Genomic DNA, 23,607 nt, shown 5'->3' with positions numbered 1-23,607 from the left:
CCTAAATGACACACATACCTATATACAAATTTAAAGGAGAAATAAAGCTAAAATTTTCTGTGTTTCTGTGCCTGCAGTCTCTAGAGAAAATCAAGACAGCCCATAATTGCTTTTTATTTCACATAAGACAATAATAATATCTAATGGGCAATAGCCAACATGGGTTTAATATTTAGAAATAAATAATTTATTTTTTTCTTAAATATTTTGCTTAGGAAATGTCTGAGTATATTTTTTCCATGGAAAGTGCATTCTTGAGAATAGATCTGATGATGTAAAGTTGAGATGGTTATACTGTCACTTGAGAGGTTTTTGATAATAAAAGAGGTCAATATTAAATCAGTCTACTGAAATATAGTAGGGGTGTGTGATAGTGCTGTATGTATATTTTCTTTTGTTTAGGTGAAATGGACTATGGAAGTAATTTGCTATGGACTGACCCTTCCACTGGATGGAGAGACTGTAAAATATTGTGTTGATGTATATACAGATTGGATTATGGCTTTAGTATTGCCGAAAGATTCTATTCCATTGCCAGTTATTAAAGAGCCTAATCTATATGTTCAAAGTATACTAAAACACCTGCAAAATCTTTTTGTACCGAGGTAAGCTATACCTGTCTGGCCTTTTATCAGGATCATAATAAAATATTCGTAAATGTTACTATTTTATATAAATAGGAGCTGATTTCATTGTTAGTCTTTTGAAAAGTAACTATCATTACTGTTCAGAGAATGTATTAATATGAATGATAAGAGAGATGGGCTTATAGCATGTTTACTAAGTGTTTTTAACAAGTGTATGTTCATTAAAGGCTTTTGGTTTCCTTTCTAAGATTTGATAGCTGTTAGATATTAAAACGTTAGGACTCCTTTCCCCTCCATTCAAAAAACAAACTTTTGCCTATCATAATTTTTTTCTCCACTTAAGCTAAAGGCAACTAAACCTTTTACCTTAAAATGAATCTTTCCTATGAGAGAATGAAGACATTGAAGTAAGCAGACTTGAAATTATTATGGGCAAATTTGTAGTAGACCAAAAGATTTTGTTAGCAGTTTGTTACTGATTTTTTTTCTCCTATCTTCTGAGACGATGACCTTAAATATCATAATATGGGATATGTACCTTATTTGGGCTTCAAATTTTTTTTCCAGGGGCCCTTCGGTGCCTCAGTCGGTTAAGTGATAGCCTTCAGCTCAGGTCATGATCTCAGGGTCCTGGGATCAAGCCCCATGTCGGGCTGCCCACTATGGAGTCTGTTTCTCCCTTTCCCCTGCTTGTGCTCTCCCCCTCTTGCACTCTCTCCCTCTGTCTCAAATAAATTAATCTTAAAAAACTTTTTTTTTCCAATTCTAAAAGATCATATGTCATTGTAAAGAGTTTGGGAAATATAGAAAATAATGGAGAAGAAAGCATTAATTAGTTTCTTATCCATTCATGAGGATTTCCTTTAAGAAAAACCTGTCTTTAGCTGTATTTTAATGTCTTTGAAAGAGGCAAAGGAGCTTGCTTCCTTTTGGAAAAGTTCTTATTACAGCTTTTTCTTTATCAGATGATGAGAGACTTTAAATCATCCAAAACCACTCTATAAATTTTTAACCTTTTAAATTTATAAGGAAGAATACTTTGGAGGCCCCTGGCTGGCTCAGTTGATAGAGCATGCAACTCTTCATTTCAGGGTTGTGAGTTTGAGCCCTACAAATGGTGTAGAGTTTACTTAAAAAATTATTTTTTTTTAAACTTTATTTATTAGTGAGTGAGAGAGCAAGAGAGAGCACGAGTCGGGGCAGGGCTGGAAGGAGAGGGACAGGCAGATTCCCCACTGAACAGGAAGCCCAACTCAGGGCTGGATTCCAGGACCCCGGGATCATGACCTGATCTGAAGGCAGATGTTTAACTGACTGAGCCACATAGGTGCCCACCCCAAAAAAATTTTTTTTAAAGAGTTTTAGAAAGAAGTTTACTTTGTAAAATTTGAATTAAAAAAAAAAAACTCATTGAGAACTGTGATGTGTAGGATCGAGTATAAACTGCTTGCCTTTTGTGAAATGCTGGCTATAATCTAAACAGATTATCTGCTGCTAATTCTGCGTGAGCCCTGCTCATTGGTCAGACTCGTAAATTAAACATTCCCTTAAGACTCCTTAATGATCTTCCTCATCTCTCCTACCCTTTTGTCATCTTCTTCCTCTTCTCCCTCTCCTAGTTGTCCACATCTCATTCTTGTTGGTTCATCTTAAGTCCTGCCTTATAAACAGAAGCCTTGCTTGACCATCCAGCCCCATAGTGATCATACCTTTTCTGAACCAGTGTGGTACTTCCTGTGTCACTCTTTTTTTTTTTTATGTCTTCCCTATTTTATTGTTTATCTTTTTTAAAATGTGTGTGTCCTATTTCCCCAGCTAACCAGATTGAAGGCAAGAACTAGGTTTTACATATTTGGGGCTTCCACAGTACCTGGTGCAGTACTTACATTATTAGAGGTGTGAATTAAATATTTGTTGCTTGTATTTATTGATTTCAAATAGGAGTAGTAACAAGAAGTAGTTGACAGTGATTAACATATTATTGTGCCTAAGCAGACTCTTCTAAAATGGTGTAATAGTTTTAATGCTTTTGTCGGTCCATGTAGAAGACTAATTTACTGGCCTTTTTCCTTGGGCATGGGACAGTCTGATGAGTAGTATTGTCACTGTGTTGCTTTCCTGTTTGCTCTCTTACCACCTGTCTGTGCTCAATTCATTTGTATTGATGAAAAATAGCAATGACATTTGAGTTAATTGGGCTTTTGCTTTTTTTCCCTTTTGAGAACATGAGTACCTTGTTCATTAACTTTTTTTCTCAAGAGTGTGTGTGCATTCTTCAGAGAGGATATTGGACAGAGTCCTGGAGTTCTCCTGGCCAACAGTGTCTTAGGGAGCTGAATATTTTCAGTGCTAAATATTAGGAGTTATGATCTTCTCTCCCTTTTTTGGAAGTATCAGAGTTTTTGTTTTGTTTTGTTTTAAATTCAGATCACAAAATTGTCCTCAAGCTTACTTAGTTGTTTTTATAAAAAGTAACACTCAAAATAGAAGAAACTTTTTACCACTTTGCTAGAGATAAGTCAGTGGGGGTAACCTTTCTCTTTTTGCCTATCAGTTTAGTTTGATCTCTTTTGTTTATTTGCATAATAGAGTGAAGAGTGAATCATCTTTTATTTATTTATTTTTTAAAAGAGTTTATTTATTTATTTGACAGAGATCACAAGTAGGCAGAGAGGCAGGCAGAGAGAGAGGGGAAAGCAGGCTTCCTGCTGAGCAGAGAGCCAGATATGGGGCTCGATCCCAGGACTCTGGGATCATGACCTGAGCCAAAGGCAGAGGCTTTAACCCACTGAGCCACCCAGGCGACCCAAGTATCATCTTTTAAAATTGATTAGGGTTTTCATTACTCAAATATGTTGTAGTTTAAAAAATGTAATACTCTTCTAAAGCAGCGGTTGATAAACTTTTTTGATAAAGAGCCAGATAGTAAATATTTTAGGCTTTGTGGGCTATGTGGTTTCTGTTCTAATTACTCAACTCTGCTGATGAAGAGAAAGTAGCCACAGATAATGTGTAAATGAATGAACATGGCAGTATTCCAGGACAACTTCAACAAAACCAGATGGCAGGCCAGATTTGACCCATGGGCTATAGTTCACTGGCTGTTGTTCTGAGAACAGTTTTTCTGAAGATCATAAGTTCTTTTTGAAAATGTTGGAGGAGGGGCGCCTGGGTGGCTCAGTGGGTTAAATAAAGCCTCTGCCTTCGGCTCAGTTCATGATCCCAGACACCTGGGATCAAGCCCCGCATCGGGCTCTCTGCTCCGCTGGGAGCCTGCTTCCTCCTCTCTCTCTGCCTGCCTCTGCCTACTCGTGATCTCTGTCTGTCAAGTAAATAAATTAAAAAAAAAAAAAAGAATCTTAAAGAAAAGAAAATGTTGGGGGGGGGGAATCTCTTGTGTTTAGACCTTTCTGCTAATTTTTAAGCAAAAATGATGTTAAATGAAGTAAAGATGATCTTGTTTCTCTTAGCTTTACATACTTGAACACTGCTCCTGAATTTAGGTCTTCTTTGTGAGGCTACAGTTACCTACAGAGCAGATATTTCCTTTTGTACCAGTGGACAGGTACCTGGAAATAGTGGGTAGGCCTAGGTTACTAGCTTGGAGTCTTATCACTAGATTGGAAGAGTGTCAACCCCAGAGATATTCTTATTTCTTATTCTGGACTTCTTGTATGACTAGATGAGATTTGGGGCTATTATAGTTTGGTCCTGTTCTTCAAGTAGCCAGTGCCGCAGACACAAACTTATGCCTCATGGCTTCGCATGTACTGGATTCACCTCTAGCTGAATGTGGGACATCTCCCTGCTCTTTGGGGATCTTGGTCTTCCTAGGTGAGAGGTAGGACTTCTTTAGGAAAAACTTAGTGGTGTCCTTTGTAACTTTAAGGTAAGTGTCTGGTTTTCTGGGCCATAGCCCAGAATCTGAGAATCTTCTATCCTCAGGTTGGGGCAGGAGTGGTAAGTCCACTCTTTTCATTTTCTGGATTTTTTGAGGAAGCTCTGTTTTATCAGCTCTTTGTGATATAAGTCACAATATAGAAACTTGTCAAGATTTATTTCAGTACTATGAGTTACTAGGTTTCACATAGTGAGTCAGGAGGCCAACTCACCACTCACTTATGCATTGAATTTCCTACTATTCTCAAAATTCTCAGGTGGTCTGCTTTGCAAAGTAGGGATAAGGGGCTAGGGCTTGGACCTCTATCTTCTACTCTAGTCCCAGTACTTTGATCTGTTTTATGGTCCTATAGACTAAAGAGAGTTCTAAAACTTTTTTCTAGAGTATCTTGGGAGCCATTGGAACCCCCATCTTAGGTTAAGGTGCCTGTTTTATTAGAACAGCAGTAACAGGGTGCTCACTTTTGAGGCAGTTGCCTCCATACCTCATCAGTTTCAGGGACCTGTGAGGATATTCCCTTGGGTCTGTAGGCTCTTCTCTAGCAGACATTAGCCTCAAAGGGACTGTGAGCACCAAGAATTCACATTCTAAATTCTCGTGAATGTGTGTTTAAAATTTTTTTTAAAGAATACAAAGGGCATTGTGCTTCAGTGAGCAACAGAAGGGGCTGTGGGTATTTACTCATTCACTCAGGAGAAAATGGTGTGCCTGTTACATTGTCTGGTACATTTTAGACTTAGAAAATCCAGAGGTGAAACTTAGATTATACTGTTCCCCCCTGCCCGGGAGCTTTTCAAGCTCTCATAGGAGTGGTAGGTTGAGATCCCAGAGAGCCAAACCATGGTGGCAAAATAGCTTTGAATTGAAGAGGCTGCGCCTTGTCGTGCGTTCTGATGCTCTTAGGGCGTGTCATTGGACCATTGCTTCCTGTGTCCATAAGTCGCTTGTTGTCAAGCCTTTGCTTTCTCTCCTCAAGGCTTGTCAGTGATGTATCTGTCTTCTTCAGACAGGAACAGGGCTCCAGTCAGATCCGACTATGCTTACAGGTCCTGAGAGCCATTCAGAAACTGGCCCGTGAGTCATCCATCATGGCACGAGAAACATGGGAAGTCTTACTGTTGTTTCTTCTGCAGATTAATGACATACTTCTAGCCCCGCCAACTGTTCAAGGTCTGTTTATGTTTTTTCTAATTTATTTCCAAGCTCTGGATACAGTTCACTTTAAACTCACTGAGTAGTAGACTGTACGGATTTACACTTTGGGATGACATTGGACAAACCGAGGTTAACAGGTCTTAGAATGGAAGCCCTCATAGGCACAACATAAAGTTATTTTACTTTCAGTGATGATTTTGCTAATGTAGGAGAGATTCGGTGCATGAATGCATATTTGATAATGATAGCAATGGTAGGTTGTTCAGTCTATTAGGATAGAGGCTATATAAGAAACAGCTAACTGAAGTAGAACCTGTAAGTACAGTACCTGATTGCAAAGTAGTTATCAAAGTAGACATTAAAAACTTGACAGTGGCAGAAGATATTTTATCAGTAAATGAATCCTGCAAAATCTTAATGGTTCTATTTGGAGGTATGACAATATGCCACTCATACCTTGTCATTAAGAAGCCTCCAGTTTTATGCCTTCAGATTGTATTTTAGAAGCCCTGCTGTGTATGTTACAGCATAGTATATACAAACTGTAAGTTGATACACTAGTTCTAGGTTCCCTTGTTGCCCATTATCTGTGTAGTCTCTTAGTAACAGACATGCAGTGTGCACTTGCGAACTAGCACAAATGCAGTGTCCAGGAAAGTATCTAAAAGAAATCACAGAATTCCACTGTTGAAAAATCAGTCCATAGTAGGAATACCTTGTCTGTTATGATGATAGCTAGGCAGTCATAGATTCATTAGCTCTTTGGTACACAGTCTCCATGCCAGGAATCTCAGCAACTCAGCACAGGCAGTTTCTCCCCTTCTGGGGCTCATTATTGTTGAAACTTCATTTGTGCTCATTTAAAATATGCATCCTTATAACTTTTTTCCTACTATTCCCAAGTTTGCCTTGTGGAGCTATGCAGAGTATAGACCACTACTTTTCTCCCTAGTTCCAGGGCTCAGAGTGGAGGAACAGGTCTGTTTTCATGGTTGAGGCTCTGTCCTACACAGCACCGGTCCTTTTGCTCCCTTCTTTGTCTCCCTCTCCCCAAAGGGTAGCTTTCAAACACCTGAAAGTTTTACAACAAAGTTTGGAGGTAGAAGGACCTGGGTATTTGCTCTGATTCCTTTACTTATTGACTGTGTAAACTTGGAGAGTTTACTTAAATTTTCTCGTTTAAGTTTTCTCTTCTTCAAAATGTGTTTAATTGATAATTTGTAAAAGATATAAGTCTCTGTCTTGCAGAATTAGTGTGCAAAATATATGAGGTCATGTGCATAAACCAGTCAGCACAGAAACTGACCCAGTAGTCACACATCATAGACATTCGTCCTTCCCCTTCTCCTCTGTGTCTGTCCCAGTTGCTGGAAGATAAAGATCTTTGATAATAACTGAGCAGGGCAACTTGAAAACTTTGTAAATGATAATTGGTTGATGTCATCATGATTTTCTTCATAGGCCCTCCTAAGAATAGTTTCTCATTCTTACTTATTAAGTGGCTATTTGAAAGTCAGAACTTAACATTGCAATTATTTTGATTTTTTGACCGCTTATCCCAAATCAGTGAATTAAAGTTTGTTTGTTTGTTTAATAAGTATGCCAAAGATGTTTTCTTTTTGTTGGTAAGGTGGCATTGCTGAGAATCTAGCAGAGAAGTTGATTGGTGTTCTCTTTGAGGTTTGGTTACTAGCTTGTACTCGGTGCTTTCCAACACCACCTTATTGGAAAACAGCCAAGGAGATGGTGGCGAACTGGAGGCACCACCCTGCAGTAGTGGAGCAGTGGAGCAAAGTCACCTGTGCACTCACTTCAAGGTAGGTTACCATCATTGACTTGCCTTCCTTCATCCATCTGGTCTAAGGCAGCTTTCTCCTAGTTCCATGTCTTCCTGGGATTCTGAAAAGTCCTGTGTCTGTTATTACTTGCATTTTAAGTACAGAATCAAGCCACTTTTTATTTCTTTTTTATTTTTACGGTTTTTTATTTATTTGAGAGAGTGAGAGAAAGAGATTAGGGGAGGGTAGAGGGAGAAATAGACTCCTCACTGGGCAGAAAGCCTGATGTGGGACTCAATCCCAGTGGATCCATGACCTGAGCTGAAGGCAGATGCCTAACCGACTGAGCCACCCAGGCGCCCTCAAGCCACTTTTTAAAAATGGATATACAGTTTGGCTACTGCCTGGCAAATTTAAAACCTTTCAGATTAAGTAAATTTGGACAAGCAGATAAATTTTGCACCCTGCCTCCCTTGCCAAAATCCCATTCTTAATGTGATTACTAAAATACCGTGATTATTATTTTTTAAAAAACCATAGAAAGGTATAAAAAAATCAAGTTCTTTAGAAATGCTATTATATATATCTATACATAATTTTATAGAAATGAGACCATACTATAATGTGCCATATTATAACCAAAGTAGGTAGTTTGTTATATTAATTTTACCTTTTTTACCATTTATATGTAATGTGAGTAAACTTTAGGCTTTATTTTTTTTCGGACTTGTTTCTTCATTTCAGTTCTACGAATTTTCCCCTAAAGATTCTATTTATGTATGTATGTATGTATGTATGTATGTATGTATGTATTTAAGCAAGAGTGAGAGAGCACAAGAGAAGGGTGAGGGGCAGCGGGAGAAGCAGACTCCCCGCTGAGCAGGGAGCCTGATGCGGGGCTTGATCCCAGGACTCTGGAATCAAGACCTGAGCCGAAGGCAGATGCTTAACTGATTGAGCTACCAGGAGCCCCTAATTCTACATATTTAAATATGTAGCTTTAAAAGATGAGGATTCTTTTTAAAACATAATCACAGTACCAATATCATACCTAAAAAAATTAACAGTTCTTTAATATCAGCCATTCAATGTTTAGATTTCCCTTGAATGCCTCCGGTTTTCTTTTGTTTGTTTTTATGTTTTTATTTTTTTTATTTTTTATTTTTTGTGGTTGATTCCATTGAATCAAAACAAGCAAGGTTCACATATTACATTTAATTGACATGTTTCTTAAGCCTTTCTTAAGCTATAGGTTCCTACTCTCTCGTTTTTATTTCTTTGTGGTTTTTGTTGAAGAAACTGGGTTGTTTGTCTTAGAGTGTTTCCACATTCTGAATTTTTCTGATGATGTCCTAGTTGTGTTAATATGTTTCTCTGTCCTCAGTGTTTCCTGTCAACTGGCAATTAGATCTAGAACCTTCATCTGCTTTAGATTCCATGCGGGGAGAGGCAGTGTGAAGGCAGGAACAAATAACTTCTAGGTAGCATTATGTATCAGATGGTAGACTGGTCTTTTTCTGAGTTAGTGAAATGTTTATGTTTCTATCTTCATCATTATTTAAAGTAAGAAATGGAGGTTTTAGAATATTCTTTTGATTCTTTTATATCTTAGTGAATGTCAAAATTATAAATCTAGTTTCAAATAATACTTAATTGAATTTAAATGGAAAAGGTAAATAAATGAAAAAACAAAAATTTTTAGGAAAAAAAAAGTCATCTAAATAATACCTGTATCATGTTAAATAAATCAACTAATTTCTGCTCCAAAAAAATAAATACTTTTTATCTTGATTATAAAACCAATACATAATTTTTTTTTTTTTAAGATTTTATTTATTTATTTGACAGAGAGACACAGTACGAGCGGGAACACAAACAGGGGGATTGGGAGAGGGAGAAGCAGGCTTCCTGCCGAACTAGGAGCCCAATTTGGGGCTCGATCCCAGGACCCTGGGATCATGACCTGAGCCAAAGGCAGATAGATGCTCAATGACTGAGCCCCCAGGCACCCCAAAACCAATACATTCTTAAAATAGAAAACTTGGAAAAAAAATAGAAAACTTGGAAGATATGGGGGAAACTTTCCATGACTTACAGATCACCAGTGTTAACATTTTTTTTTTTAAGATTTTATTTATTTATTTGACAGAGATCACAAGTAGGCAGAGAGGCAGGCAGAGAGAGGGGGAGAAGCTGGCTTCCCACTGAGCAGAGAGTCCGATGTGGGGCTCAATCCCAGGACCCTGGGATCATGACCTGAGCTGAAGGCAGAGGCTTTAACCCACTGAGCCACCCAGGTGCCCTCAGTGTTAACATTTTAATGTATTTTTTCCATTTCTCTTTATAAAAAAAGTTTGAGATTATTCTATGTAGTATTACCTGCTTTTTAAATTTGATTCTGATCCCATTAATTACATGTACCTTTTCTATGATTAAATCTTGAGATACTTCGAATGCCTTTATAGTTTTTTGTTATATAAATAAATGAAGTTATAATTTATACAATAATTTCATTGTTCAGATGTTTATGTTCTTTAAAAATACTGTTTATATAATACTTTATAGAAAGTCTGTATACTGGTTATTTCATTAAGATAGAATTTCTAGACATAAGGTAATTGAGTCAAAGGGCTTTGAACAGTTTAAATACATTTAGAATAGGACTATTAAATTAATTGAATTGTTGAATTACTTTTAAGTATCTAAGGTACACTATAAATTTAAGGTACACTGTAAATTCTGAACTTCATGCAAGTTATATAGCAGTTATTATGGATAAATTACAGCCTACTTGTGTTGAAGGAGTTTGTAGTGGGATGAATCTTTTTAAAAATTAAATAACAATTTATTTATAATTACATAACTATAAACATCAGTTTCATCTATAATTATACAATTTACTAATTTATTTTCAATTATTTATAAATAAAAATTTAAAAATAATCCATAATTTTATAATTTGATATTTGTAATTTTATTTATTATGAAATTATATCATTCATATACAGTTTTATATATTACATATTATATATTAAAAAGCTATTACATTACTATAAGATCATAATATATGTATTTAATGTATATCATTATGTAGTTTTATAAATTATAGATACATTTATAATAAAATTATATAACCTAAAATATGAATAGGTATGTAACTAAATGACAATAATTTTTAAAATAAATGCATTATTCAAATGTTTAGACTTTTTTTTTTAATCTTACAAAACTGTATTTCCCTTTATAATTTGTCTCTTATCAACGAGGGTCTTCATTCATCTTACTCACTTCTTTGAGGTGTAATACGCATGTCATCTATTTTCTCTTGTATTTCTCTTATCATATTTTAATACTTCAATGTATTTTTCATACTGCTAAGAAATGAACTTGGTGGTGTGCATTTTTTTTTGTATTCCAGATTGCTACGCTTTACGTATGGTCCTTCATTTCCTCCATTTAAAGTTCCTGATGAAGATGCCAGTCTGATCCCTCCTGAAATGGATAACGAGTGTGTAGCACAGACATGGTTTCGCTTCTTACATATGTTAAGGTACTGTTATTTAGTATTGTGTATTCTCTCTCCCCGGTCTCTTAGAGCAGGAGCCACGCTGTAACTTTCGTGTTGGTGCTCAGTGTGTGATGGCTAAATACAGCCCTCAGATGGAGCCACATTAGACAATAGGCACATCTACATCATGTGCCTCCTGCGCTCCATGTCCCAGCAGAGTCAGGCTACCCTCAGCTGTGCTTGGTCTGTACTCTTGAAGCTTGTCCCTGTGGTACATGTAACATTTGTTTTCATGCCTACTGCTGCAGCCTGGATATTATCTCTCCCAGGACCTGCTCTCTCTTTATAGTAATTCTGTTCAATTCAGTATTATTGCTTCTTACTTTTCTACTAGCTACATCCTTATGTCCTGTGGAACTTTTTTTCTGTTGCATGCTGCCCTAATTCTTAAATCATTTCCTCTCCATATCCTCTCATTCTAGTTTGACTGGCCTTATTTTTCTGTTCTGTGTATTAGTGATTCTAAATTACCCTTTTTGTAAATTAGTGTGTTAACCATTCTCTATCTTTCTTCTTGTTTGTAGTTCATGTTTTTCATCTTTCAGTGATTTCAGCTTTTTAAAAATGTCTTTTTCTATGGTCATTTTCTATTTCCTTTAAAATTAGAAAGCCTTCCTGTGTAATTAATTTTTTTTCTCTTTTTTGGTAGTAATCCCGTGGATTTGAGTAACCCGGCCATTATAAGCTCTACTCCCAAATTTCAGGAACAGTTCTTAAACGTTAGCGGAATGCCACAAGAATTGAATCAGTATCCCTGCCTTAAACACCTGCCTCAAATATTTTTTCGTGCCATGCGTGGGATCAGCTGTCTGGTGGATGCATTCTTAGGTGAATTTTGTGTATGTTGCTAAATGTTTGGAGACCTACATGTAGATAAGTCTAGAGTATAGATTTAGAAACTATTATGGAAAGCCCAAAGAAAAAGATGGAACAGATTTGATTACATATGACAAAAGTAGGAAAAAATTATTTGCAACAAATGTAATAGCTGGAAAGCTTTCGTTGTCTTTATATAAATCAAAGTATGCTAAGAAAAAGAATAAGACTTGGTAGATAAATGGACAAAGGATATGAATAAATGATTTGCAGAAAGGAAAAGTTTATTCTCAAGAAAATACAGATTAAAATACATTAGGGGGTGCCTGGGAGGCTCAGTGGGTTAAGCCTCTGCCTTCAGCTCAGGTCATGATCCCAGGGTTCTGGGATCGAGCCCTGCATTGGGCTCTCTGCTCCGCGGGGAGCCTGCTTCCCTTTCTCTCTCTCTGCCTACCTGTGATCTCTCTCTCTGTCAAATAAATAAAATCTTTAAAAAATAAAATAAAATACATTAGGTATCATTCTTATTGTGTCACTGGGAAGCAGATTGCACCTTTTGTGAATCATTTTAAACATTTTGGGGTGACTGAGTGGCTCAGTTGGGTAAATGTCTGCCTTTGGCTTAGGTCATGATCGTGGCGTCCTGGGATCGAGTCCTGCAATGGACCTGTTGCTCCCCCCGCTGTGAGCACTCGCTCACGGGTGCTCTCTTTGTTAAATAAATAAAATATTTTTTTAAAAACCCCATTTTTCACATTTTAGGAATATGAAAAGTCAGTATTTTTAACCTACTAAAAGGTAATGATATTTAGTATCTATTTTTTTTCTAAAACATTTATTATGTGCACTTGTTAATACATTACATAGGTAATATATTAGTTTAAATTAAGTTTGGCTGCCACAAAATAACCGAAAATATCAGTGGTTTAAACAAGATAGTTTATTTTCACATATGGTAAAGCCAGGGCTAGCTAGTATAGGGCTGCTATAGCTGTTCCATCATTGTAAGGGACCCAAGGCCCTTCTATCTTGTGGCTTTTTGTGTACTCTCTCAGGGACTGTGATGGTTAAATGAGTTCTAACCATCCTGTTCAGCAGTTAGGAAGGGAGGAGAGTCTGTACTTGATTGTTTTTTTTTTTAAGATTTCTTGGAATACCCACCCAGCAATCACCCACTTCTCCATGGTCAGAACATAGCCACATGTAGCTGTAATGGAGGCTAGAAAATGTAGTTGTGTATTTTGGGTAGCCATGTACAGCTAAAATTTGTGTTTTGTAACTCAGGAAGGAAGAGTGAATGGATATTGGGAGGCATCTAGCCATGTCTGCTCTAGTCTGCCTTCATTGGTGTTATTTGAGGAAGATTTTTTTGACCACATGTTTGAAACTATGAAGAATAACTCCATTTGTCTTTTTCTTAAAGGCATTTCTAGACCCCGATCAGACAGTGCTCCTCCAACACCTGTGAATAGATTAAGTATGCCTCAAAGCACTGCTGTGAGTACCACCCCACCACATAACCGGAGGCACCGGGCTGTTACTGTGAATAAGGCCACCATGAAGACAAGCACAGTAAGTTTTCATTGCCATTATTATGCTGTATAGAGTTGACTTTCTAATCTGCCAACCTTTTAAAAAAGTCCTGCTGTTTTCTCAAACTTTTCTTGAGTGTGGATATATTCTTGTACTCCTCTGACAGGTTAGTACTGCTCATGCCTCGAAAGTTCAGCACCAGACATCATCCACCTCTCCACTCTCAAGTCCCAATCAGACTAGTTCTGAACCCCGGCCACTGCCTGCCCCTCGGAGACCAAAGGTTAACAGCATCTTGAATCTCTTTGGATCATGGTTATTTGATGCAGCATTTGTTCACTGTAAACTTCATAATGGGATAAACAGAGACAGCAGCATGACTGGTAAATATTGCTCAAGAAATATGTTATCACTTTTTTCTTTTCTTTTTTTCTTTTTAATCTTTCCTACCTGCAAGATTAATATGTATCTTCAAAAGCTTTCCGTCCCTGACCAAGCAGTATCTTGTGTTTAACCCCTTCCAGCTGCAGTAACAGAATTTTGGGTTTTCCTACCTGTCCTTTTTATGTCTGTTCTGTGAGGTTTGGCTTTTGTCTGGTTTTATTAGACATACTTCAGGTTAGCCACTTTTTGTTGAATCAAATTCCTTTCAGTAGGTGGCCGGAAGTTCCCTTCATGTCAGCCAGGATAATAATATTGATAGAAAGAATTAAAGATTTGATCAGAAATTTATTCACAAGAAGTGTTTTTCTTAGATCCTGGCAGCCATTCACTTATTAGTACATATAAATATTAGAAAATTTCTGCTTCATGAAAAACTCTTCCCAGGTTTTAATCTAGAGAACTTTATTTCAGAGCACACTTAAAAAAATACCATTGCTCTGGAACTAAATAAGACTGGTGGCAAATGATAACTCAACCCTGATGTCTTCATTTAGATTTTATTACAGAAATGACACTGTCTAAATGAAATCTGATTTATTTTTGTCATCTTACCACTGTACTTGGGAATGGTGGCACAGTGTGCAGGATGGGGGTGTGGGGTAGTCCAGAATGTACTGGATATTTATGACACATCTTCTGGAGAACAGTAATCATGGCTCGCATTTACTGAGCGGCAATGACTATGTGCCCAGGCACCTTGTTATATGCACTAATGAGTGTATTGGTTGTTTGGTAAGAAAGCACTTTTCCAACTGGGGTTAGGTGTAGATTGGGAGAAAAGGTTGCCTAATTGCATTAGTTTATGCATCTCTAGGGAGAATATTAGTTCCAAGGATTAAAACTAATGTGATGACCATAAAGGTCTCTGCTTTCTCTCAGAAATGCATTCTTAGCTATTTTATGAATCATCTCAGAACTAAGGTCTGTATGGGTATTATACATGTATAATCATTTTAGATGTTTTTAAAAATCTTTTAAATAATTTAAAAAGGTGTGAATATGAAGATGGTTTTGGGTATATAATTTGAGATTGCATGTTTGAGTTTACAGATTCCTTTGTTTATTTTCTTCAAATTCAGATACTTTATATTCTACCATTTCCATATTATATTTTATTTACAAGTTTGACTGTAGTGCTTATGTATGGATAAGTAAATGTACTCACTTATGACTAAATGAAAACTTTTAGAAAACCATTTTTGGCTTATATTTTCTTATGTTCATGTGGCTTATATTTTGAGTTTTCTGAACCATGTTTCTATTTATTAATTTGTATTGTATTTTCTATGATGAATCAGTCATATTTTTATTTTTATTTTTATTAAGGTACAATTCTTGTAATTATAACTTGGGTATCAAACTATTGACACTACTACAATCCCTGAATCCAGAATGGCTCAATCTCCTGCCTTCTTGGTGGGCTTGCTTAAGAGAATATACAGATCTTCTCACTCTCTGGGGAGTTTGTAACAGCTTTGCTCACCCTCTTGTGCCAAAAGATGGATAATTCAGATAATATGTGGGCAACCAGTTCTTACTTTTAACTCTTAACATTTTCCTTGGTATGGGAAAGATAGAAGCTCTTCTTTCTCCTGTTGTGTTTGGAGATGAGAAAGGCTGTTACATTACCCAGGAGATAGGAAGTGTCCTGGTATTTCACTGGGTTTGAGTGCTTCTGGGCACTGCTCTTGAACTTGTGGGGTTGGGAGAGGAGGGGCGGGGTAGAAGGTTCAGAAATACTAACACTGCTAGTGTGTTTTCTAAGTACTGGCTGCCATCAAGGAATTCTGCCATGCAGTTCACCTCTAACTTAAAATGTTTGCTTCTATGAACTGGTTAGCTCTAGACTAATGCGACATTACACTGTAGTTTGTAAAAGTAACATTGAGCTGGGAAGGGTTAATGAACTAAAATTTTAACGCACGTTATCGGCAGTTCAAAACCTCAATTCTTTGTAGTTGTGTAATTTTCTTCGTTCATTGTTTTGCATGATACAAAAATCATAATTTTGGATCTGAATGCACAATTTCCTGTTTTTGAATTAGCTTGTGGTATCATAAAGCTTTTAATCTAACTTTTAAAAAGCTAAAAAGCTTCTTAACTTATTGTAAAATTTCACCATCTTTAAAGTATTTTATAATTACTGCTGTCCTTTGATTTGTTTCCATTTATTTCTATTATCTTGCAGCATCTTTTATCCAAATTCTTCTTTCTTATAAATCTTGTAAGTAGGAACCAGAAGCTTCTCCTTAATTGCAGTCATGTTTTTATTTTTTTCATAATTCCATTAAAAATTTTGATTGTCATTGTCTCTTGTAGTTTTTGCACTTGGGAAGAAAAATACTTTTCTGTGTTTTGAATGGGGAAGATTGTTGGCAAAAGCAAATTAATCTGCCTGAATCAGTCCCATTATTTCTGTACACTAGTCTGGTCATGTCATGAATTCCAGGACTTTGCACTAACTGTGTTTTGGCTTTTCTTTTTTTTTTTAAAGCTTTAAGCTTATTTTTATACAGATTTAGTGTTTGATTTGTATGCATTCTGCATGTAGTGTTTTTCAAATGTATTATTGCTGGATAGCTTATTCAGGACTAAAAATGGCTCATGGGAAGTTGCATAAAGATTTATGCTTGACTCTGCATTCTATTAAAACTATTAAAAATAATTTAAACATTTCATGTAGAGTGATAAAAGATTTCAGAGTGATTTTCAATACACTGTGAAATCTTTTGTTAAAAATAAAAGCAACTTTCAAAGGGCTTCTGTTTCAGTGACAACGAATGACCATGATAATCTTTCTTACCAATCCAATTTTCTGATTTATCAACCTCAAGTTAGCTGCTGTCTGTGGTTGTTAAAATTCATTCTCATTTTGCTTGGTTGGGCGATTCTTTGGTGTGTGTTTTGGAGTTGGGTGGGTGGTGGGAATGCTCTCTCTTCCTCCCTATCCATTTCTCATCCTTACTTTGCCCTCTCCCTAAAGTATACAAACTGGCATGGGCTTGCCCATTCGATTATGATGTCTGTCTGGGTTAATGTGTAAATTGCAGTAGCTATTTTTCTTAATGTTTAAGTATCATTCTGCAGGGGGAGGAAAAAGAATAAATAAGAGAAAAGCCAAATTCTTTTATTATATATCTGTATTCACATACAGATATATACACATGTACTCTGCTGATCAAAAATTCAGTTGAAGAATGCTTCTAGTAGAATCTATTAAGCTGATAATACCACTGTAAATTGTTACCATTTTCAAAGAAGATTTCAGAGAGCCCCTTCTGAAAAAAATTAAGACGTAGTTGCCAAACAAAAGCATTATTGAATTCTATTTAACAATTTAATGACACCAACACTTGATCTTTGTGTCCAGGGTCCCATGAGCCTATTTGCATATTGACAAATATAATAAAATGCTCCTTTTCTCTCCTCAGCCATTACAACACAAGCTAGCATGGAGTTTCGACGGAAAGGGTCACAAATGTCCACAGACACCATGGTTTCCAATCCCATGTTTGATGCAAGTGAATTTCCTGATAACTATGAAGCAGGAAGAGCTGAGGCTTGTGGGACACTGTGTAGGATTTTTTGTAGCAAGAAGACTGGAGAAGAGATTCTGCCAGCTTATTTATCCAGGTCTTAGAATTTTTTTGTTTATTTTTCCATTTATATAGTTTTGATAGTGAAACTCTATTATAGCATGGCTTGGTAGGCTGAAGTGATAAGTAAATTTTGGTCTGAAATACTTTCAAATGTCTGTAAGTAATTGGAATTTTGGCTTGAAATTCTTGCATTTTACCTGCCTCATCAAATTTGGCAAAGATCCTTAAGATGCTTTTTATTTTAAAAGTATTATTTATTTAATCATATATGACTTTTCTTAATGATGGAGAGATTTGGAAGGATCACATTAATTAAATAGATTTTTAGCAGAATAGTAGGCATTACCGATGGTCCAGAAATGTTAGCTGTAAATCCGGCCTCTGAGGAGCTTATTTTCTCAAGTGAGCAAAGGCATGTACATAAGTAATAATGATCCATTAGTAATGGGAAGTTGGTAGGAGAAAGGCAGAGGTCAAGTGCTGTGGGCCTTCAGAAGAAGCAGCAGTACACACTTACCCCAGGGGTTCAGAAAAGAGTTACAGAGAATGGGGTGATTTTGCTGGACTTAAGAAGGATAGGTAGCATTTAGTATACATTAGCAGGTTGGGTATGGTCCTCTTACCCAAATAGGTGACTTCAGCTATCTTGGTAAAGGGCTTTGCCAGCCAATTCAGTTGCTCAGGCCAGAAACTAGGAGTCATTTTAGACTCTTCTCCCTCTTCATCTTTAGATGGTGAACCATCTCCTGCCTTTCTGTTACTTAACCCACTTTCTAATCTCCACTCTGTCCTCACCGTGACACTTTAGATCTTGTCACTTTTTTCCTAAATTAACTTGTAGCGGCCTCCTATTTTTCTTGACTCTGTTTTTCCTTCCTGAGCTGATCATTCACATAGCTGCTAAAGTGATCAACAAGACCATTCAGGTGTCCGTACCTGTTGGGTTCTCAGGAATGACGATTAAACTGAATTAGAGGGGACCAAGTGCAGAATCCTGTAGGCCTGAAACAAACTGGTACATGCAGGCAGCTAATCAGGGATATCTTAATGGGTTCTTGGCTTTAAGTAACAGGAAACCCCTCAGTGTGATTTAAGCAAAATGGTAATGAGTTATGAGAAACTGTGCTATTTAATACATTTTAAGGTCAGGGATTGATGTTTTGGTTCCTTACTTTATTTCAGCTCTTGCAGCAGGGCCTCACAAAGGGCAGGGATCAGAAACTAGAAAGTGTTCAAGGAACAAAACAATTTTCTTCCTTTCTGTTTCTCTGTCTTCATGGTCTCCTAGAACTGCTTCATTCTTCTCTGCAGATTATTTTCTTATATTCAGTAGTCTTCTGAGTTCCCAAATTCCATGGCTTTGGTCTAGATGACCAATTTCAGATACCTGGGAAGGAGGATCTGACTAATCAGGTGTCTTCCTGTGCTGTAGTCAACTACAGCTATGTGGGTGGGTCACATGGATGGCTGGAGCTCATCCCTTGTGGTGAGGGCATAGTCTCAGAAGGGAGACTGTGGGTTGGGGAGATACCCCGAAGAGTAAATAGCAATAAGGGAAAAGGCTGTGACCATGAGCTTTCTGTCTGGCTCCTAAGACCAACCGAAAGAGCAGATTTGTTACAGGGCAAGTGATGAACCTAGTTATGAAACTGTTGAGTTTGAGATGCCTATAAAATAAATATTAATCAACAAATATTTATCAAGTTCCTACTATGTGCCAGACACTGTGTATAGGAAGTACTGGAGTAATTAGTACAAATTATCAGTAATCAATAATTAGACATGACCTGCTTTCAAGTATCCAACATACTTTTGGTTAACAGGTCTGGAGCTCACTTGAGAGGCATAGGCTAGAGACTGATTTGATTATATTCAGGAGCTTAAAACCAGGTTAGTGCGAGAGAGAACCTAGAGTGCAGCTTGACAGCCTGTTGGATACCAGGATAGGAGGCAGGAGGAGTAAGAGTGTCTGTTACAGAAAACAGCTACAGAGGTCACAGAAGGAAAAGAAGAGAAGTGAGTAAAGGGTTGAATGCTTTAAAAAAGGCAGAGTAAGTTAAGACTTAGACATATCTTCTGGATTTAACAATTGAGAGGCTGTTGGTTATTTGCTGATGTGGTTTCAACTGAATTCTAGGAGTAGAAGCTAGATTGCAGTGTTTTGAGTAGTGACCAGGAGGTGAGGAAATTGTTTCCGAACAGGTTTGTGGAGAAAAGTGCCTCACAGTAGTAGAAGAGTTGACCGATGCAGTTGCTCTTAAATGATGGAGGATCAAATACGTAGTTGATTGGGGGTTAGGAGAGGAAGCTAAAAGAAGGTGGGCTCAGGTGTATTCCTGAAAGGAGTCTTACTCAGACTCACCTCCATGTCATGGTAAATGCAGATTTCTTTCTTTCATTGTCCCCCCAGAAATGATGGGGAAGGGGAAAAGACACAACACACACCTCTTTTTTTGTTTTTCTTCAGGAAGTGGGAAATACTGCAAAATTTTACTGGTATGGAATTCAGTTCACTAATTCCTCTAGTTTACTGATAATTACTGCAGTCATTTGTTTTGGTGACTTCATATGCAAGCAGCTATAACTGAGTTGCAAAGCTTAACATTACACGAGGGTGAATAGACATGAATCTTTTTTCTCTTTTCATTAGGAAAGATAATTTGGTTCTTAGTATATTTGCTTTTGAATTGTTCTAACTCTAGTAATACCTTTTAAAGGATAGAAATAGTGAAGAGTAGAAATAGACTTTCAGATGACTGTGTAGAAAATATTAATAATTATGAAAATAGTTGACCAGCAGTTTATTTAAAATTTTTTTCTTGCTTTCCTAGATTTTACATGCTTTTAATTCAAGGTTTGCAGATAAATGATTATGTGTGCCATCCTGTCTTGGCCAGCGTTATTCTAAACTCCCCTCCTTTGTTCTGCTGTGACTTGAAAGGGATTGATGTTGTGGTTCCTTACTTTATTTCAGCTCTTGAAACCATTTTGCCTGACAGGTAAGCTCTCACTCTGTTCTAGCATATCACTTGTGGGTTTGACTTGGTCGGTTTTTGTGCTTCCTCCCCAGTTTCCCAATTTATCCTATGCAGTTGTCTTCATCACTCAAGGGGACTCAGGGCACATTACGTGAGCATAGAACATCCAGGCACACCTCATCACTGAATTCATTTAGTTCTAATTTGTCTTGGGCATGTTGAATCCTTTTTGGCCTCGTCTAGAGAGCTAAGAACAAACCAGCCTGGAGGTCCTATTTGTATAGAGTAGATGAAACATTTGAAATCAATCAGTCAGGTTTTAGTTTTCTGTAACAGTTTAACATAGAAGTTCACACACACAGGCAGATTATAAACACCATGGAAAGTAGTTACTTCACTCTTTATGAAACCAAACCCAGTGCTTATATTGTGAAAAACTGACATAATGTATATTTGGCAATAGCTAAAAATAAGCTTTGGTTTGGAAATACCAATAGCTATTTCTTGTTTGTTTGTTTGTTTGTTTGTTTTTGGCAGAGAGCTCTCAAAATTCAAAAGCTATGTAAATCCAACAGAATTGAGAAGATCTTCCATTAATATCCTCCTTTCTTTGTTGCCCCTCCCTCATCATTTTGGCACAGTCAGATCTGAGGTAATGTTTTATTGAAGTTTTTTATATTTTGTATTTTATTTTGTGAACTTAAATCAAGTCAAATTGTATTTTAAAAATGGAACATGAGCTTTTTAAAACTTTTCTCAGATTATTTCAATCAAATCGACAAAGTTGATTTGTTTTTCTGTCAGCCAGCCAGCCTGGCTTGGTCTACTGTTTCAGGTGACAACAGCTAGTGAGAGCTAATAATAACATGTGTTCTGTGAGTTAGTGCCAGACTTAGCACAGGGGCTACTACCAGTCAGATCGAAAGCCTTGCCTGTTAGCCTGGTCTCTGTCCACTGTAGGAGTTGCTACATGGGCATGGTGCACCACAGCAGTTGATGGTGAATATTGTTTGTTTCTTCCATAGGTGGTCCTGGAAGGAAAGTTTAGTAATGATGACAGCTCTTCATATGATAAACCAGTAACTTTTTTGTCCCTGAAGTTGCGACTTGTGAATATACTAATAGGTGCCTTGCAAACAGAAACGGACCCCAACAACACTCAGATGATACTAGGTTTGTGTTCACACGGTTTTTTGTAAGAGAACCCATACGCTGTTGACCCCAGGCATGCTTGGAAGGCAGGGGTCAGTGATGAAGCCTGAGCCCAATACAGCTGTATTTATTCTGAATCAGAGGCAGAATATGTTTGCTTTTGCATGTGCAAAAGTTTAAAGGGGTGAGATGAGGGAAGAGAAAAGTGTTACAGTTATCTTAGGGGGTCATTTTTGCTTAGTTTTATTTGTGTTATTTTTCTCCTTCCCTCTTGTCTTTCCTCTCTCCTCCTTTCCCCTTACTCCCTTCTTCCTTTTCCCTCTTCCTCCCCCCCACCCCCATATCTGCGTTTTCCTCTGCATCCTGCCCATTGTGTCCATGGGGAAGAATTTTGAGTTCGGTACAAATCTGGACGCTGTGTCCGAACCCTGCCGGGAGAAAACTGAAAAATAGCTGTTGCTGTGCTTCCTCCCTTTTTTCTTAATGTTCTCTATTGGTCTCCTGATCATACTGATTCTCTGTTTTTAGTTTTTAAAAATTTTTTAAAGATTTTATTTATTCATTTGTCAGAGAGAGAGAGGGCACAAGCAGGGTGAGCGGCAGGCAGAGAGAGAAGCAGACTCCCTACTGAGCAGGGAGCCCGGTGTGGGACTCGATCCTAGTACTCTGGGATCATGACTTGAGCCAAAGGCAGACACTTAACTGACTGAGCCACAAAGGTGTCCCTGATTCTCTCTTTTAAATGGCTCATCATTATGCTCACTGCCATATATTAAGCCATATATATTGTTTTTCAGCTTGATTACTACAATTGTCTCTTTCTGTACTTCTGACTTTTCATCAAAGCCAAGAGCATGGCCATAGGTACAGGTGCTCTGTGGGCAGTACTAAAGAACTGAATGGTATGGCTTTTATCCTTGAGCAAATCTTATTGTAGAAAGAATATTCTCTCAAAGTGTCAGGTAATAACAGAGGGAAGAGCTGATTGCATGTCTTTTTCAGTGTCTTCACTGTTGAGAGAAGAAACCAACAGCAAGGAAGACCTTCATGGGGGGAAGTAGAGGTTAAATTTGATCTTGTAGGGCAGAATTTGAATAGGCAGAAATGACGTTAGGTTTTCATTTTAGGAGACGAAATGTCATTGCCAAAGAATTGGCGGTGGCAGGAATAGTTGGACTGAGTGTTCTGGGAGTATGTATAGTATGTTATGCAGTGAGAAGGTGGAATAAATAGGGAAGAATAAATCCTTTCATTTTGAAAGAGTTGAAAGGACAGATTAAATCTTGCGATGAGGGGGCCTCCAAGTTGTGTTTTACATTATTGAAATAATGTAGCACTTGAAATCAGATAATTTTCTACAGAGTTGTTTAGTTCTGCCTTACCCTTGCCCTGAAGAGCTCTGTGTGTACATTTCAAGGAAGAGTCACTTGTCAGCTCTTGCCATAGATTGGCAAAGTTGAGTCTGTCCTCTCTTTATTTATTGTGGACAAGAGTACTCCCACACTGAGATGAGAAGCAGTGTGCTAGGCTCATCATCTTATTTCTGTTCTAGCCTTTCTAGGGCTGTAAGTTCCTTGATAGTAAATATGTGCAGCTTGCCTTCAAAATATGCAGCCCTGCATATTTTGAGGGGTAGCCCTCAACCGTGTGGCTTTAATCATTCTTAAAAAGCAGTCTGATCAAGGGCACGTGGGTGGCTCAGTTGGTTGAGCGTCCAACTGATGATTTCCACTCAGATCATGATTTCATAGGTTGTGGAATCAAGCCCCACATCTCGAGCCCCAGGCTCTGTGCCCTGCAGGGAGTCTGCTTGAATTCTCCCTCTCCCTCTACTCCTCCCCCCACACATGCCCTCTCCTTCTCTAGCTTACTTTCCCTCAAATAAATAAAATAAGTAAATAAATAAATAAATCTTAAAAAAAGGGGGGGCAATCTGATCAGAAAGATACAGCTGTGATTTTTGTTATTTTTCCTTTATTTCTAAAAGAACAGAATCAGTTTTTTAAAAGTATTCCATAATATTTTTCTTAGTTTGGGGGTACCGGGATGGCTTGGTCAGTTGGGCATCTGCCTTCATCTCGGGTCATGATTCCGGG

At 37.5% G+C, this 23,607-nt stretch overlaps 1 protein-coding gene across 7 annotated transcripts in view; it reads left to right on the top strand.

The window, feature by feature from the left end:
- RALGAPB (Ral GTPase activating protein non-catalytic subunit beta) overlaps positions 1–23,607 on the top strand; it is a 77,953-nt gene that overhangs the window by 17,024 nt on the left and 37,322 nt on the right. For 4 of the 7 annotated variants that reach the window (XM_032845792.1, XM_032845790.1, XM_032845791.1 and 1 more), the window contains exons 3-14: positions 403–605; positions 5,495–5,658; positions 7,274–7,460; positions 10,840–10,971; positions 11,639–11,817; positions 13,229–13,377; positions 13,505–13,721; positions 15,971–16,006; positions 17,214–17,415; positions 20,213–20,380; positions 20,897–21,011; positions 21,385–21,532. In XM_032845792.1, coding sequence (XP_032701683.1) covers positions 403–605; positions 5,495–5,658; positions 7,274–7,460; positions 10,840–10,971; positions 11,639–11,817; positions 13,229–13,377; positions 13,505–13,721; positions 15,971–16,006; positions 17,214–17,415; positions 20,213–20,380; positions 20,897–21,011; positions 21,385–21,532 — 1,900 coding nt within the window. The remainder of the gene's footprint in view (positions 1–402; positions 606–5,494; positions 5,659–7,273; positions 7,461–10,839; positions 10,972–11,638; positions 11,818–13,228; positions 13,378–13,504; positions 13,722–15,970; positions 16,007–17,213; positions 17,416–20,212; positions 20,381–20,896; positions 21,012–21,384; positions 21,533–23,607) is intronic. The other 3 variants (XM_032845795.1, XM_032845794.1, XM_032845793.1) reach the window with 1 other exon arrangement.

Source organism: Lontra canadensis, unplaced genomic scaffold (genome assembly GCF_010015895.1).
Source record: "Lontra canadensis isolate GAN:19392208 unplaced genomic scaffold, GSC_riverotter_1.0 scaffold169, whole genome shotgun sequence".
In the NCBI taxonomy this organism is placed as follows: Eukaryota; Metazoa; Chordata; class Mammalia; order Carnivora; family Mustelidae; genus Lontra; species Lontra canadensis.
This window is presented reverse-complemented; position numbering and strand designations above follow the sequence as displayed.